This window comes from Urocitellus parryii, chromosome 2 (genome assembly GCF_045843805.1).
Source record: "Urocitellus parryii isolate mUroPar1 chromosome 2, mUroPar1.hap1, whole genome shotgun sequence".
In the NCBI taxonomy this organism is placed as follows: domain Eukaryota; kingdom Metazoa; phylum Chordata; class Mammalia; order Rodentia; family Sciuridae; genus Urocitellus; species Urocitellus parryii.
This window is the reverse complement of record NC_135532.1, coordinates 172,954,938-172,974,074: the sequence shown is the minus strand read 5'-3', so window position 1 is coordinate 172,974,074 and position 19,137 is coordinate 172,954,938. Positions and strand designations below refer to the sequence as shown.

The following is a 19,137-nucleotide window of genomic DNA, read 5'->3' as shown; positions in this document are numbered from 1 at the left end:
TTTTTGCAGTACTTTGATGAACTCAGTGGAATACCTACAGAAGATTTGCCTTATTATGGTGGGTCAGTAGAAATTGCTGACTATTGCCCTTTCAGTCAGGAATTCAGTTGGCATTTAAGTGGTGAATATCAACGCAGCTCAGATTGTAGAATATTAGAAAATCAACCAGGTTAGTAGTCTAGTTAAATCAAGTATTAAATACACAATAAGATCGTGTATCAGCAAAATAAAATAGTGGTGAAGGGCACAATCCTGGAACCAGCCTGTCTGAGTTTGTGTTTTAGTTTCACTGCTATTCATCAGTGAAAAGTCATTTAACTTTCCTGTGCCTGTTTCTTCATCTGTATAATGGGAATAATAATACCTGACTCATAGAATTGTTTTGAGAATTATATAAATAAAATAATAATTGCATAGAACTATGCTGGCTCATAAAGAGGATTGTTATCTGTTAGATACATGAATTCATGTGCACACACTGCATTTTAGCAATACCTTACATCTTCGTGGCAATTTTCACTTATAAAGCACTTTTCATTATGTATCATTTCCTTTTATTTTTCTAAAAACCTAATGAGAGACATAAGAGAGATATTATTGTATTTCATTGGTGAATGAACAGACATCAAGTAATATAGTTAATTGATATCAGTGTAAGACCCTCTGGTATTGGGTTGGTTTCCCCCCCACCACCATTTTGTTTTTGAATCAGGTTGTTTTTATTAAAATGCCTTAGGTAACCTATTTTTTTTTCTTTCATAGGAAGTGTGCATTTTATGTAGTTTAGAAGTAACACAACATGTCATTCTGTAGATCTCAAAATAATACTGTTGCCCCATGGCCTGTAAGATATATTACTAAAGTCATGCCGGTAATCCCAATAACTTGGGAGGCTGAAAAGACATCAAAGGAATAAACTATATGGTGATTTAGTATTTTTTAATACCTTTATTTTATTTATTTTAATATAGTGCTGAGGATTGAACCCAGGCCTCACATGTGCTAGGCAAGCACTCTACTGCTGATCCACAAACCCAGCTCCTAGTATTTTGAAATAGTAGTTATAGCTCATACAATATTCTCACATCTGATATGTTAATAAAAAGCAATAGTTTTTCTCTGTGTTTTTAAAGTTTTTAACATTGTCTTCCCCCACTCCCAACACTATTCACTCCTTTATTATAGATTTGGTCATTTAAACTTCAAATTTCTACAATGTTTTTACAAATTATTCTGAAACCTGACAGGTTTAACTATATTTCTACAGTCTTGTTTTCCCATCACTCATCTATTTAATTCATGTCCTGAAGACTTAATATAACTACTCAGAAGTCCCATGTTAAAGCAAAAGAAATACACAGATCTGTCAATTGTGGGTTTTCCAGAGATAACCATTTTAGAGCTGGAGTTGGCAAACGTTTCTTTGTGAAGGGCAAAATATAAATATTTCAGGCTTTGCCATTCATCTGGTCTCTGTAGCAGGTGCTGTGCTTCTACAGTGTAAAATTAATATGTAAACAACATTATATGTAAGCAATATTATACATAATATAAACATATATTTTATAAACAATATTAAGTGTGTGAGGGTTTCAGGATTTGGGCTGAGGATTATGGTTTGCTTAACCCTATTTTGCTTACTGATCACAAGCTTTTTTTGTTTGTTTTTTGTTTTTTTCAATGGTACTGGTAATTCCAGGGGTGTTCTACTACTAAGCTACAACACAACCCTTTTGATTTATTTATATATTTTAGCGTTATTTTTGTTTTTTATAAAAGGTCTCTCCAGGGGCCAGGTTGTGGCCCAATGGTAGAGTGCTTACCTAGCATGTGTGAGACACTGGGTTCTAGCCTCAGCACCACATAAAAATTAATAAATAAAATAAAGATATTGTGTTCACCTATAACTAAAAAGATTTTTTTAAAAAAGGTCTCTCCAAGTTGCCAAGTCTGGCCTCAAACTTGCAATCCTCCTACCTCAGTCTCCTGAGTATCTGGGATTAGAGACATGGAACACCACTATGCTTTTTGAAGACTTTGAAACTCATAAATAAAAGAAATATAGAGTTCTGCTTTGTATTTTATTTCTTAGCTCATATAATTAATATTTTTAAAAAACTGACATAAAAAATTTATTTCAAAATGGACTACTTGAACTCTCTACTTTAAAAAAATGAAGCTTGTATAAAGAGAGTACACTATTACTAGGGTTTGCCCATTAGGTTCATTCGGTACTGTACCTCTGCATGTGTATGTTTAGAATGAGACTAGATAGATCAGCATGTTATTTATGACTTTACCAGAGGTGGCACAAATTGAAGTTTTTTTTAAAAAAAGCTGCAAAACCCAAAAAACCCTTCATTATATAAATCATTTGGCCTCATCCTGTCATGAGTCACTTGGATATAACTCCTTACTTAGGCCAGTGATTCTTTTTTTTTGTTTGTTTGTTTTATTGGCACACATTAATTATACAGAATGATGGGTTTTGTTTGTGGCATATTTGTACATGCATACAATATACTTTGATAATTTTCAATCCCCCATTATACCCTTTGCCTGTCTCCTTCTTTTTATATGTATGTATATATATTTTTACACACACGTATGTATGTATATATTTAGTTGTAGATGGACACGATGCCTTTATTTTATTTATTTATTTTTATGTGGTAACCCAGTGCCTCACACATGATAGGCAAGTGGTCTACCACTGAGCCACAACCCCTTTCCACTTATTTTTCTCTAATAGTCTCCCATTTACATTCTGTAGTTCTTATTTTGGTATCTAATCATTTAATGATTCTTAGTGTCAAGTCCTTAGTATATTTAACCTAGATACTTTCAGCCTACTTTTATTCTCTTATTTCTGATATATAGTAATTCTACCATGCTAGTTCCTTTATGACAATTCATTTTGAATTTAAAATCCTATTTATTTTAAATTTTTATTTAAAATGTCCATTTAAAAAGTTTGATTTGGAGCTGGGGTTGTGGCAGCGGTAGAGCGCTCGCCTCGCACGTGCGAGACCCTGGGTTCGATCCTTAGGACCCCATAAAAAATAAATAAATAAGTGAAATAAAGGTGTTGTGTCCAACTACAACTAAAAAATAAATATCTAAAAAAATAAAATAGGGGCTGGGTATGTGGCTCAAGCGGTAGCGCCCTCGCCTGGCATGCATGCGGCCCGGGTTCGATCCTCAGCACCACATACAAAGATGTTGTGTCCGCCAAGAACTAAAAAATAAATATTAAAAAAAAAATTCTCTCTCTCTCTCTCTCTCTCTCTCTCTCTCTCTCTCCCATTATCTTTAAAAAAAAAAAAAAAGATTTTCTTCCTTCCTTCCTCCTTCCCCTGCTCTCTTTCTTAAAAAATAAATAAATAAATAAATAAAAATAAAATAAATAAAAGGTTTGATTTTCTTAAAGCAGCTTTTAATTATAAAATAGAATGCTTCAATTTCTTATTCTTTGTATTAAAAAATCTAATTTGAGACTCCTGGTTTGCTTCAGAAATTTTTAAAAACTATGGTGCCGAAAAGTATGGACCCCATTCAGTTTGTCTAATCCAGAAGTCGGCATTTGTCATGGAAAAGTGTGAGAGGAAGCTGAGTTACCCAGACTGGGGAAGTGGATGTTATCAGGTAAAGTACATGTTTTTAATAATTATGCTAAATATTATATAATTTTTATCTTGTGGTCTTTTATATTTGAAATTATATTTTATGCATTTTTAGATACATAATTTACTGATGGATAATTTAGCTTATTTTGATTATTTATGTAATTATTAGTTTGGTGCTTGTGTTTTGTGAAAATATTTTTATTTCTTTGAGGAAGAATTTGCCTTTCTACATTTGTTTAACAGTAGATATAATTGCAGCCACGTGCAATGGTTCATGCCTGTAATCCCAAAGATTGAGGAGGCTGAGGCAGGAGGATCACAAGTTCAAGGCCAGCCTTGATAACTTAGCAAGACCCTGTCTCAAAATAAAAAATTGAAGGGGGATGTGGCTTAGTGCAGAGTGCCCCCTGGGTTCAATCCCTACTACAACCCCCTATCAAAAAAGAATACATATGTATATGTAAAATATCTATATATTAATAAGTTTCATAATATTTTTGCTTCTGAGCATAATGAGGAAGTAATGATAAAGATTAAATTTTGTTCTTGAACAAATGTTTTATATTGGAAGAAATGTAAAATTTTATTTCAAGAGGTCTGAGGAAAGCATGAGTTATAAGAATTAAAAAACTAATTGTTGATTAATAATAGTTTTTTATATAGTTCATGCTTTTTATATAGCTCACTGGTGGAGCACTTACCTAATATGAGATAGGCTTTGAGTTTAATCCTCAGCCTTCCAAAGAAAACAAAAAACTGAGATTAGAAAGCCAAATGGCAGTGCATTCTACTGTCATATATAACTAATTAGTAAAAAAATAAATAAAAATTTTAAAAAAGAAAAAAAATTTTAAAGTAATCTAAATGGCCAAACTACTACTTTCCCAATTATTTATATATCTGATATTGATTGACTGTCACCTTTTTAAGAACTGATCAAGATACAGGAATTCTGTAACTTAGGGGTATCCAACTTAATTTTCCATATCAGGAAGGATAATGTGATCCTGAGAACTGAAGAATAAGCATTGTGCCATTTCCACTACAAGAGTTAGATGGTCCTTTGTAACTAGGAATTTTGCAATTATTTTTAAAGTTGACTATGAAATTTAATTTTTTTGGTAACAGCTTTAGTAATATATATTTTATTTAATTTCATTTAATTCATATAGCATTAAAGTCTTACAAAGAAAATTAGAAATAAATATTTTCTAGCTGTAATGTGACAACTGGAATCCAGGAATCATGTTCTAATAAATCCCATTAAAGATGTATGCATTGAGGGCTGGGGCTGGGGCTCAGCGGTAGAGCACTCGCCTGGCATGTGTGAGGCACTGGGTTTGGTTCTCAGCACAGCATGTGGATAAATTAAATAAATAAATAAAGGCCTATCAACAACTTAAAAACAATTTTAAAAAGATGTATGTATTGAACACTTTGTTGAACATATTGTTGGTGGGACTGCAGACTAATAAACCACTTTGGAAAACAGTTTTGAGGGTCCTCAAAAAAAAAAAAAAAAACAGGGATGGAATCACCATGTGACTCAGCTATCCCATTCCTGGGTATTTTCCCGAAAGATCTAAAGTTGGCATAATACAACAACAAAGCCACATCAATGTTTACAGCAGCACAATTCAAAATAGCTAAATTGTGGAATCAACCCAATCAATAGATGAGTGGATTAAGACAATGTGGTACATATATAAATATAATGGAGTTCTTCTCAGTCATTTAAAAGAATGAAATTATGGCATTTGCAAGTATATGGATGGATATGGAGAATATCATGTTAAATTAGTCAAACTCAGAAACTCCAAGGTTGGATGTTTACTCTCATATGTAGAAGCTAGAGTGAAATGAAAGAAAGGGGGAGGGAAGGATAAGATTATGTAAAGAACCAATCAAATACAATTTAATAGAGAGCTAAATAAAGTCTATTAGAATAGAAGGATAAGTGGGGGAAGATGGGAGGGAAAAGACGGAACCATGAACTGAAGTAGATTTTCATGCATGTATGAGTTTATTGGGAATGAACCCAACAACTGTGTATAACTATAAAGCTCTAATTAAAAAAAAAATAGTATGTAGTTCTGACTTAGTTAAAATCATGGTATGTAATTTTGTCTTACTGGCTTCACTTAATACTGGGGGGGGCCCAGTGAATACTAGGATTGAACCCAGGTCCTCATGTGTGCTAAACAAGTGCTCTAGTACTTTTAATAGGGGGTACCTCTTCCTTTCCATTAATAATGTTTATTGTTGTTTATGGCTATAGAACATGGCATCATTTTAAAGTATTATAATTAGGAAAGTTACTCTCTTACATATTGAATTTATTTCCATTTTCACCATATAAAAATGCTTTTATAAATATATTTACATTTTTAAAATAAATTCCCATAAGTGAGAATACTGAAGGAGACAAAGCAAGAACAGTGACAAGTATAATAGGAAGGTGACCTTTTTAAGCTCTTTTAATGATTTATAAATCTCAACCACTATGAAGGGATTATATAGACTTACCATGCCATCTGCAAAGATTGGCTCTACTTTCACTGTACCAAAATATTGTCAGTTATTTTTTCTAATTTAATACTAGCACTATTTATGTGGAAAATGTGTTTGATTTCTTAATGATTAACAGTTTGATTAGCTCTTTTGTGTTGGGGGGCTTTGGGGCATTTTTTGTTTATTGGTTTCATGATTGTTGTTTTTATTTATTTTGATTGAAAAACTCTCAGAATGGCACAAAAAAATTTTTTCTGAGTCATTTCATGAAAATTGCAGGCATGCTACCTGCTAAATACTTTCACTCCTAAATACTTTAATTCATATTTCTTATAAACAAGGACCGCCTTCTATATAACAATAATACAGTGTATTTCTTTTCCTCACTCTGCTCATTTGGTAGTATTTAGCTCTTTCACCTTTTCTTCATATTACATTCGCTTCCTAGTTCTCCGTCTTCTCTGTAGTGATTTTGGATAGGTATATTTTCATTATATTTACCTTAAGATGACTATGTAAATGTGAAGCCATGTGTTTTACAATGATTACTTCTCTTATTCTCCCCCCAAAATTTTCCCTCTGGATTTAATAACTAATATCTTGTTTTCTCATTCAGTTTTTCTTTATTTAACACTAATTTAATTCCAAACATTTTTCCTTGGACTCATCTAGTTTCATATAATCAGATGCTTTAGATATTCTATCAGTTTAATCTTTAGAAATAGGTGATTTTCTTATCTACACTAATCTGGATAAAGATAACCTTTAAATTTATAACATAACTGTCCCTTTCCTTCTCCAGTCATGATCATCCTGGGGGTGCCTCTGTCCCTGTCTTATATTGGTTCCCTTACTTCTAGAGTTTTTTTTCCCTTCATTTTAATGGATCATATCCCCTGGTGGATTTTTGAGGAGTATCTGGGAGAGGAGAATTTTAAGACCTCTAGCATATGAAAGTATCACTATCCTGCCCTTATACCTGATGATAGTGTAGGGTAGGCAAGACTCAAGCTGGGCCTGAGGATTAAGTTGGCAAAAGGTACATTTCCAGGAGTAAAGCATATGTGTTTATTTAATAAAAGTTTTATATGAAAGAAGTGGTAAAATCTAGATGCTTTTTTACTAGGTTAAACAAAGAGAAGCAATTATGGAAAAAAAAAGTAAAAGATATGGGGAGGCTAAAGAAGATGAGAATTATTTTAATAGCATTTGTTTGTACTAAAATTTGCTCAACTTTGACTCCCTGTCTCCAGTGATGTTTCTTTTTTCCTGGAATAAGGAAGACATCTTTTTTTAAAAAAATATTTTTTTGCTGTTGATGGATCTTTATTCGAACCCAGTGCCTCACGCATGCTAGGCAGGCATGTAGCTACGCCTGAGCCATAACCCCAGCCCCAGGGAGGACATCTTTGATGTGGGATTTTTATCTCCTACTTTCAAGAAGAGAGGGAGAGTCAGAACACTTTCCTTGTTCTGCTGTTTTTCAAGTGCCTTTAGCTCTAAATAATTGTTATGCCAAAATGGCATATTTGGGGGTGGCATATTCTACTATTCTTCAGTAGTTTGGGCATAGTTTTCTTTTTGAAAATCATTGTCCATCATAATTCTGAAGGAATTTTTCCTTTGCATTTTGGCTCTCAATATCACTGTGGTTTTTTTTAATGTATATAATCTTTTTTTCTTTCCCCTCTGGAAGCTGGTAAATTCTTTTTTTAACTCTTTACTTTTTTAAAGAGTTAAAATTGTAGTGAAGGTAGTGGTCAGAGGCCTTATGTACATACTCAGAGTTTCCAAATTGCTTTTCAGTTGTTCTTCAATATATACAGGCTGTTTAAGAACACCATAAATAGACCTAACTCTTAATAAAATAAACTTTAATCTCTCTAACTGTAGCCTATACTTCTTGATTTCTGGTGCCAGCAATTCCAGGCCTTCCTGTATTCTTCAAATTCCATCATGTTGCTTCTTGGGTTTCCTTGCTGCTGGATTTTGATTCAGCTTGCTTGAGTCTATTAAGTCTTCTACTTGTACTTCTTGTACATCTACTTTGTCTGCTAACACTTAATTCCCAGAATTAGCTTCATCAAGGGAGTTTTCCCATCAACACTCATCTAATTCTCATCTTCTTCCCAAACTGTAACATCTATATGTACCTTACTCTGCTCCAAATCCTTGCTGGGTGTAGTGGTACACACTTGTGATCCCAGTGACTAAGGAAGCTGAGACAGGAGTACCTCAAGTTCAAGGCCAGCCTCCGCAACTTAGCAAGACCCTTTCTCAAATTTTTTAAATAAATAAATAAATAAAAAGGACTGGGGATGTAGCTCAGTGGTAAAGCACCCCGGGTTCAATTCCCAGTACCAAAACAAACAAATGAATGAATCCCATGTCCATCTTAGGGTATAAATGCTTTTTTTAACATGAAAATTTCTAATATTTGTTGCTATTGTTTTTACCATTTTCAATTCTTAATCATAGTCTTTTTAAAAAAATATCTTTATTTTATGTACTTATTTTTTTTTAATGTGGTGCTGAGGATCGAACCCAGCACCTTGCACGTGCCAGGCAAGCACTCTACAGCTGAGCCACAACCCCAGCCCAGTTATATGTTATATCTTTTATCTCAGTTAAAGGTTCAAGAAGTTAAAGGTTCAAGAAGGCTGACACTGTATCATGGACTTCTTTGGTATTCTTTTCAGCACCAAGCATAATGCTCAATCAATTCTTGCTTAAAATAATGATTACTTTGCACTATTGAGTGACAGGACTTAGGGAAAAGGTCACTTTGTAGTTTGTTTTTTGTACTTATTGTAACAAATTTCCAAATTAGTCTTATATTTCAACTTCACTAATGATAGAGTTATTTTTTAAATGACTCATTGTTCAAATGTACTTTTGTAATTCTTCTTTTGAAATTGCCATTTGAAGTAGTTTAATAACTAAGAAAATAAACTTTAATGTTTTCTATTACCCCTATGTTAAATCTTATGTTAACTAGTTTAGACAGCTACATTTATCAGACTTGGTTCTGGGCAGCTTTGGGCTATTTCCATAAATTGCATCTACTTTGGCAAGTAAAAATTTGTTGCCCTCCGACACATTCAGAAGCATTCACTGACATTGAAGGTAGTTCCAAGAAAGAAGTTCCAGAAATATTCAGTGTGAAGTAGCATATTTGAAATTAACATAAAGTCTTTGTAGGAAACGACTTTGAAGAAGACACAGTGATTTTTAAATGTTTTGAAAGTTGTCTTTAATGTGTTTGTTTTTTAACATTAGTTACCCCTGCAGTTGAGATTTGAATCTTGCCTTTCAAGATGTTACTAGTCTAACTAGATACAGTGGCACATACCTGTAATCCCAGCTACTCATGAGGCTGAGGCAGGAGGATCCCAAATTCAAAGCCAGCATCAGCAACTCAGCAAGACCCTGTCTCAAAATAAAAACTTAAAAAGGGCTGGGGAGTAGCTCAGTGATAAAGCTCCCTGGGAATCAATCCCTAGTACCTTTAAAAAAAAAAAAAAAAAAAAAAAAGATGTTACCAATCTGGATAAAATCACCATGACTTTGTATCTCTGAGCAGAAGATCTGGGGTAGGAAGAAAGAATGAAGAACTTTCTCTATGTACATTTCTATATTGTATGCTTTTTTGCTTTACAGTGAATATATATTATTTTAATGATTTAGATAACTAATAAAATTTGACTTACAAAATCTCCTGACTTGTGGAGAGAGGTGAAATGGTTGATGGCTATTTCACAGAGATTTAGGCTGAAGGATGCTGAAAAATATAGAAATATTATTCTTTATAAGTTGGCTTCAGGGTCTGTGAATTCCAGTTGCTGAACTGAGAGTTTAAGAAATACTACCATAGGGCTGGGGATGTGGCTCAAGCGGTAGCGCGCTCGCCTGGTATGCGTGCGACCCGGGTTCGATCCTCAGCACCACATACCAACAAAGATGTTGTGTCTGCCAAGAACTGAAAAATAAATATTAAAAATTCTCTCTCTCTCTCTCCTCTCTCCTCTCTCACTCTCTCTTTAAAAAAAAAAAAAAAAAAAAAAGAAATACTACCATAGGGGCTGGGGTTGTGGCTCAGGGGTAGAGCATTTGCCTTGTGCTTGTGAGGCATTGGGTTCAATTCCCAGCACCACAAATAAATAAGCAAATAAAATAAAGATCCATCAACAAATATATATATATATATATATATATATATATATTATTTTTTTTTTAACATACATACACTCAATCACACACACACACCACTATAGTGAAAATCTTTTAGAAACTATGAGTTAAAAGTATGCTGGGGGGGCTGGGGTTGTGGCTCAGCGGTAGAGTGCTCCTCTAGCATGGGTGAGGCCCTGGGTTCAATCCTCAGCACCACATAAAAATAAATAAATAAAGGTATTGTGTTCAACTACAGTTAAAAAAAAAAATATATATATATATATAATAAAAATATGCTCAATGCCAAATTGTGCTTTATAGCCAATATTTCTAGTGAATTTTAGTATATTTTCTGCAATTAAAGGAGAAATCTCATATCCTAGAATCTTACTGATCTGATTTTTTTTTCCTCCCTATTGGAAGATTTCTTGTTCTCTTCAAGGTCTAACGGTTTGGGTCCAAGATACTTCATATTTATGCAGCCGGGCTGGACAGGTCCTCCCTGTCAGTATTCAGATGAATGGTTGGATTCATGAGGGAAACCTGCTCTGTCCATCATGCTGGGATTTCTGTGAGCAGTGTCCTCCAGAGACAGATCCCCCAGTGGCTAACCTGACTCGAGCTCTTCCACTGGGTGAGTACTCTTTGTGGTTGGAACTAAGAGGGAAAGTAATGAGTAACACAGTGTTGAAATTACCTTTATAAGAGCCTGGAGCAAGTTGAGTTGTTTCTCTCCTGGTTGCAGCTTGTAGCGAAATCCTTCTTCCTGCCATTATAGAACTCTAAAGTAGTAAGGAGACAGTTCTTTAGAGCTAGAAGGAGGATGGAAAAATCTGACTTGAGAAGAATGCCTTCCTCATTATCAATTGTTCATACTGAGGCTCACAACCCATCACTAAGATTATAAGAACAGAATTCATGAATTCTCAATTAAAATTGTGGCTTAAATGAACTATGAGTAAATCTATGGCAGCACATAGATTTAAAAATGAAACTGCACTCACAACCCTTTGTCTCTTCTGTGCTGTGGTTGAAAATACAGGGCTACATTCAGTTTACACGTGAAAGTTTTTCCACCTCTAGGATTAACTTCCTTTCTTTTCCAAGTCCTAGGGGCTGTAGCAGAGGGTGAGTTTGGGGAGATTAGTACTTACGTTGAGGGTCTTCAAGACCACCTCTAGTTCTGTTGGCTCAATAGAAGGACTCACAGGACTTGTCATACTTAAGGCTTAGCCTTGTTCAAGCAAAAGGATGTAAAACAAAATTAGCAAAGGGAAAATGTGCATAGGATGAAGTCCAGAAGACAGCAGTTCCAAGACAGTAGCTAAAGACTGTCTTTGCAGACAGAATTACTAAGCCTGCCAGGTTCAAATTCTTTTTTTCCACAGTATTTTAGTTAGCTGAATTTTCTGCAGTTCTAATAGTAATCACACAATTAATTATTTGAAATTCTATAAAGCCTTACACCTTTTGATGTAATATACAGTAAATATAGTGATAAACTGCTCAATTAACTTTTGATGTGGAGATGATTGGAAGACTTAGATTTCTTACAGTTGTTATTAAATTACGTTGGCTAAAATCCATAAATAGATAGTTCTGATGAGTTCTCGTTCTCAGACCTAATCCCAGATTTAATTGTAAGAAACTATTACCATCTCATTGTCAAAGAAACAAGCAGGGATTCAGACCACTAGCCTTTGAGTTGAAATAAAGGGAGCATTAACTCCAGCTGGCTAGGGGTCAAATTCTTTGGAATCCAGGAGAAGAATATGTAGGAATGAGGAGAAAGCCAGACCCAGTCAAGGGTCTTTGAAAAGTTCCCACCTAGGAGCATGACAAAGACTAGGGAGTCTGTTGAAAAGAGGTGGACAACACTTGATCATGGCACTTTACACTCTACTCCAACCAGCTGGCACTTTACACTCTACTTTTTATCCTGCTTCCCTCTTTTTCAGTCCTTTTTCTGAGGCCTTTGTGTTGTGGTCTTATTTCTTTTCATGTTAACTTGCCAGTTCAATAGGAGGCAGGCTCAAAAACATTGTAAACTTCAAATTACTAACACTGATATTGAAAAATGTGCAAAAATATTATAAGAATGGATAATTTTAAGCATTACTTTTATAGTTTGTAAGAATCACTGTTGAAATTCTAGAATAACACATCCTCCCATATTTGCTAATATGTGTGAATAGAGCACATACAGAGCTTTAACTGAACATGTTAAACTATGAACTAAGGACCTGAACAGACTTTACATATGCTATTTCTTTTAGGTAGATTGTTTCTCTTTAATACAGTTTTTGTTGACCAACAAATTGTAAAAATGTTGACACTTGAAATGTACTTGTATGAATAATATTAATAATTATTAAACAGTCATCCCTAATCTGTCTTCTGAATTAAAGTATTTTTTAAGTGTGACTTTAAAACATTAAAACTGCTGATATTTTGGAGGAAGTGTAATGATATTTCTCTCCCCAAATTCTTCTGATTTTTGTCATTGTTGTTGTTGTTTTTCTCAATGATTTGTTCACATAGCTTCCTTACAGTTGCAGTGTCTTTTAAGAATGTTAAACTTGGGGTTGTGGCTCAGTGGTAGAGCACTTGCCTAGCAAGTGTAAGGCACTGGGTTCAATTCTTAGCACCACATATAAGTAAATAAATGAAATAAAGGTCCATCAACAACTAAAAAAAAAGAATGTTAAACTTATCTTCTTTTCTCCTTCCTTTTCCATACTCATTACTTCTAAATGCTTGAAGCAATTAAATAATTGTTCTGTATTGCTCAAGACAGTTTCCATTATTGATTATGAAATCAGGAGATAAAGACCTGTGTTATAAGTAACTCCAGCCAACTCCACACTACCTGATGCAGTAGGCCAGAAATTTTTCTAACAGAACATTTGTGTTAACGGAAATATTCTGTAATTCACATTGTCCAATTCAATAATATAATAGTCATTGGCCACAAGTGACTATTGAACATGTGCAATGTGGATACTATGACCAGAACTAAATATTTATTTATTTGTTTGTTTGTTTATTGTTCAGTGCTGGGGACTGAACCCAAAGCCTCATGCATGCCGGGCAAGTCCTCTACCATTGAACTGTACAACCAAGCTCTAAGATTTTAATTTAACTTTAATAGCACATATAAGTACTGGCTACTACTATAGTGGACATTTACAGCTCTAGGTCAGAGGTTCTCAAACTTTAGCATGCATCAGAACCATGTTAAAACACGAAGAATTTGCATTTTTAATAAGGTCCTAGGTGATGCTGATATTTGTCTAGGGACCATACTTTGAGAAGCACTATTTTCTATTAAGTGGACTTCTCAAAGTATGGATTTGTATACAATTACATTTATAACAATTACATGGTGATTCCATTGGGAAAGAATGGAAATTTCCCATAGGTTGCCTACGTAACATGCCATGAGACAATTTTTTAAATGATACTCAACACTAAAATAGATGCTCAAAGAGTGGTCTCATGCCTTGATAATTATCATTCTGTTCATCTGTAACTGAAGATCACTTCTATTTTTGTTACCTTTTAAGCAATTTAGACTTGAACTTAGTGGTTCTTTGAAGACCCATCTGTAATTTTTTCCACTGCCCATCTCTTGACTTGAGTCAAGATTTACCTACAAGAGAACTTTTTTAAAAAACTGATGCTTGACTCACAGTTATCCTATCAGCCCACAATTCTTCAAGTTCTGTAATTCACACTTCTTTTATCTCTACTTGAATTGTGGACATTCTGATGACAACTTCAAAATTCCCATATAAGATCTTTATTGTTCAAAATATAAAAATAAAAACTCATCATAAATTAAGGTTATGTTGGCCTTGTCTCAACTGCAATAAAAATATTTTCATTATGAGAATTATTTAGGGAAGCATTTTAGCCTTGAGAACAGCTCATGAATAATTTAAAATATATTCCTAGTGCCCAAAGCCCATCATCTGCTTTTTCCAAATCAAACCTTGCATGATATGGATGAATGGGGAGATTTCTAGAAATTGGGGTAGGCCTCATGTCTCCCCTCCTGTAATTATTAACAGTGCTGTCTTCTATTCTTGAACTGTACTGGTTTGGAATAATAAATTATATGGTCACCCTACTTATAAGGGACAAGTAAGGATAAAAGAAAAGACTTCTTTCTCAGCACAGCGACATATCTCTGTAATCCCAACAACTCAGAAGGCTAAGGCAAGAGGATTGCAAGTTCAAGGTCAGCCTTGGCAACTTGAGAACTGTCTTAAAAATAAAAAGGGTTGAGGAGGTAGCTCAGTGATAGAGCACTCCTGGATTCAATCCCCAGTACTAAAAAAAAAAAAAAAAGGAGAGAAAGTTCTTCATCCATCACAGAATAACCAAGTTCACATACCATCTTTACCTTTGTTGGTTACCACCCTAAGACACTTCTTTCTTTTCATGGGTGCCATTTTATTATTACCTTGACTTGGTAGTTATCTTTTCTTCCTTTGTGTGTATATTCTATTCTTTTATAATATTAAAAAACAATAACTGTGTGTTGGGGTTTCAGGAAGTCACTCTTTTTAAAATTTTTTGTTTATTTTATTAGTACTAGGAATTGAACCCAGGAGCATTTAACCACTGAACCACATTCCCAGAACTTTTTATTTTTTATTTTGAGACAGGGTAATGCTAAGTTGCTCAGGGACTCACTAAGTTCTGAAGCTAACTTTGAACTTGCAGTCCTCCTGCCTCAGCCTCCTGAACTGCTGGAATTTCAGGTGTGCACCACCATTCCTGGCCAGGAAGTCACTCTATTCTGCTAAGATGATTCTTACTCACCTCTACGCATCTGTCAATATTTAATTGGTATAATTTAATCACAAAAATGGTTATGGAAAGTCAACTTCTTGTTTTCAACTCTAGATCTCTGTTCCTGCTCCTCCAGCCTGGTGGTCACCCTCTGGCTTCTGCTAGGCAATCTGTTTCCTTTGCTGGCTGGATTTCTTCTCTGTGTATGGCACTAGGAATGGAAAAGTGAAATTTGAAGAAAAGTGAATTCTCAACTCCTTTATCTCATATTCCTGTGAACAAAGCACAAAATCTGGGCAAGCGTGAACCTGTGCAATGGTAGAAGTGGCATTCCTGACACAGGCTTGGGCCTGTTGACTACGATGGACCTTGAATCAAAACTTCACAGCAGTCGCTCCTTATCAACTACCCAGCCACCTCAAAGATTGGAGAAGGAGAAGGAATTACAAGTCACCACATCTTGTACTTCAAGATACATAATCTCCCTGAAGTTTTCTTTTGAAAACAGGATAATTGGTGAAATTCCCAGAGTGATTACATACCTCAGCATTTTCATTAATCTAAAATGATAAGCAAGTTCATCATGGACACCACAGTAACAAATAATAGCCAATTATTACAAAATTGTAAGTTGTGGATCTTGCCCTCAGAAGTATCAGTTGCCCTTTAATTTACAGAAAATAATGAATTAAAATTTCTATATCACTATTACACTTATTTTAAATTTGATGGCTGTACTTTTATTTGGGCTTAGTTTAGTTTGATTTGATTTTGGTTTCAAGACAAGGTCTCAGTATGTTGCCCAGGCTGGCTTTTAGCTGGCAATCTTCCTGCCTCAACTTCCCAAGTAGCTGGGATAGAGGCTTGTGCCATCATGCCCCACTTGTCCATAGTACATTTGTATCATTGTTCTCATTGTTTGTCCTGAAGAGTTTTAAACTGTTTTACTAAGTCTTGTGATTTCATTTCGCTTGCCTTTTTTGCCAGCTGTGTAGCAATCTACTACTGAACTGTTATCAGTGTATCGTTAACCCTGTCTACTCACCGATCTTCAGTGCTCAGCTTCCATTTTATTGTCCATTAACTTAATAATGACTCCAAAAAATGTGGAAGCAGAGAGAGTAAAACTACCCTGCAAAAACGTTGAAGATGTGCAACCAGAAGAAAAAATTGTTGTACATTTTTCAGGTATTATGACAACTGTAATCCAATGAAGCAAAACTATTTATTTTATCCCTTTTGAACAATGTAGATGAAAAGAAATTGTGTTATAAACATGTATGTGGTTATTTTTAGTGGACTAAAATTGTTCGGGAAGAATTTAGAATACCTGAAAAATTTTTTATGAATAAGATGAAAACTGTATCTTTTACCTCTGCTTTTGATAACTCTCTTACCACATAGATTTTGTGAAATAATTCTACTGTGGTACCAGAGCACCAACCCCATTTAGCGATTCCTCTTTGAAATTTCTTTAATGAGAGGCGATGCCCAGTTTTTCTCTCTAAAGCTAATAAGTTCTGTAGCATGAAAAATTCAACCCTTGAAGGAAGCTTGTTTAGAAATTGTGCTAAATGAGCAAAGCAGCATAACTACTGTTTTGGCAGTCCCACATAAAGGAAAGTTACTTTTTAAAATACATAAATCTAAAGTATATGTTTGCATGAGATATAAATTGGAGGTATTTGTGGTATTTGTCATTGTGAAAGCTGCCCCAAACATAGTTAATTTCAGTTTAAGAGAAAGAGTGGTCTGCTGGACAACACTCAGTATTATACATCCATTAAATTATGCAAGGTGAGAGAAAAGTAGAGTATATTTTTAAATAAATGTATAATTATCTAAACTTACATACCTATTATGATTATGTATCACCCCACAAAGTTGTATAAAGAACTTCACCAAAAAATCAAATGGATTAATAATATATTTGAGAATCACAGTGTTAGGTTTAACTATATTTTGACTGTTGTGCAGTAATGCCATTAGGTAGTATTGTTTCCAAGCATGGTGCTTTTTATACTTGAAATATATCTTTGCTTTATTTTTTGATATAATTATATTTGCACTGATGACTTTATGAAGAAAATATTATGGATGACATTTTTTGTATATATATTTATTAAGCTTGGAATCTGGTGGCCCAATGTTTTCTCTGCACAAACATGAAATGTGATGGAGTATGAGATTAAGAAATTGTGAGTTCCTGAAGGTAACTAACTGCATTGATGTTTCCCTTTCTCTTCAGTAAAGCTTAATCAAGGTTGTTTATAACTGATTCTGCATAGTGTACTTAGCAGGACTTAGAAGGACACTGAACCTGTAAGAAATTTTAAGAGACACATTTTAGTCTCTTAGAATATGACAATTTTGAAGCAAAAAACTTTTAAAATCTGAGACAATGCAGAAATATTAGTCTAAAATTCAGCTGTGAACTGAAGAATTTGAAATTGCATACATGCTGGTATTCTGTGGTGGTTAGGCCCTTCATGTTAGGAAAAACAAAACCAGTTCCCTCTGTCAGAGAGATGGAGTGGACTGCAGCTGGGGTAGAAGTTAAGTGGAGCAGGGAAGAAGAATGCAGAGCTGCTAATTTGGGGACAATGAACTAGAGTCCCCTCCCAATTCAAAAAAGGTCAAGTGCTTATAAAAATTGACTACCTCGGTTTTCAGTTCAAACTTAGATTCATTTTGATTGTTTTAAGGTCCCAGTTATCAAAAATATCATAAGAATTTGTCTCAGGTTTTGAAGACCAGAATTTACAGGAAGGAAATAAAAGCCATGTCAGTAGCCTTGAGCTGACAGCTTTAAAGAAACTGGCAAGCAGTTAGGTAGTCATAATGTAGTTCTCTCTGGTATTTTCTCAGAAAACATTCTTTTTCCTTGCTTTTTTCTTAAAATTGGCAAACCTTACCTTTTTCCTATAAGATATTTATTTTTGTTAAGACAAAATGGATATTCTAAAAATGTTAAAATATGGTTAACATAAGTTTTCAGTGTATTTTGGCTTAGTTTATCAATATTTAAAGTTGAAACCTAATTTTTCGATGTTTAAATAGTTTTAGGAAGATACATAAATAGATATTATCAGAGTATTCCATAAAATTTTATTGATGTGCTTTTCAGTGTGAGAAGACTTACTGTTTGAGGCCATCTAAAAAACAACTAGATGATTTCTCAGAATCCTTCCAGCTGTAATATTCTATGACTAATTCTCAGCCACATTGCTTGTCACCACTGGCTCTGATCCACCTCCTGGAGTGTGCAGCCTTCATGTTGTGCTCATCACAGAGTCTTTGCTCAATGCCTTACTGCTGTCCATGTCTTTGGACACCTGTTGGACAGAGAAGAATCTGTCTCTGAGGGCAGTTGAGTGACAATCCCCAAAGAAGGAGACGGACTTAAGTCCCAGCCCCACAGCCCTATTTCATAATGGACACTGGTCATTCCCGCCATGACCTTGCAGTCCAGGAGGGTGAACATATTTTGATAGTCTATAGTTTTCATTCTGAAGAGAGAACTTTCCTGAAAAGAAGAATTTTTTTTTAATGTATATTGGGTCGGGGGGGACGGGAGGTAGTGTTGAATTATTTTCTTTTATGTTTACACTTTTAATAAGTAAAATAGAAGATTTGAAAATTATTCTTTATTTATAGTAATGAACCTTAAGTGTAATATATTCCTTAGGAAAAAAAAAACAATTTTAATAAAAAATGGAAACTAATTTGTATCTTGTCTTATTACCATCAATTTTTTAAAACCTGAATGAGGAATAAAAACATAGTTATGCTCCTTTATTTGAAGAAGAGTTATTACAAAATAAAGTTCAGTTTTTACCTTAATTTGAGTAATATTGTCTTTACAGAATGGGGACAGATCTTATGCAAAGCTATAGGGACTAGCCCTCAAATAATTAAGCAGGAGAGAGCAGACCAAACCAATGCACAGAACAGTTTGTTCCATGCTGCAGGCCAGGAGTTTCATTACGGGACCACCTGGAGCACTAAAGTACCTCGTTTACATGGT

General features: G+C 34.4%; 1 protein-coding gene across 2 annotated transcripts in view; it reads left to right on the top strand.

Moving 5' to 3' along the window:
• Lmln (leishmanolysin like peptidase) overlaps positions 1-18,681 on the top strand; it is an 81,022-nt gene extending 62,341 nt beyond the window's left edge. For both annotated transcript variants that reach the window (XM_026396132.2, XM_077794866.1), the window contains exons 14-17: positions 10-169; positions 3,515-3,645; positions 10,734-10,944; positions 15,225-18,681. In XM_026396132.2, the coding sequence (XP_026251917.2) occupies positions 10-169; positions 3,515-3,645; positions 10,734-10,944; positions 15,225-15,325 (603 nt within the window). In that variant the 3' untranslated portion in view covers positions 15,326-18,681. The remainder of the gene's footprint in view (positions 1-9; positions 170-3,514; positions 3,646-10,733; positions 10,945-15,224) is intronic.
• Positions 18,682-19,137: the final 456 nt, after the last annotated feature.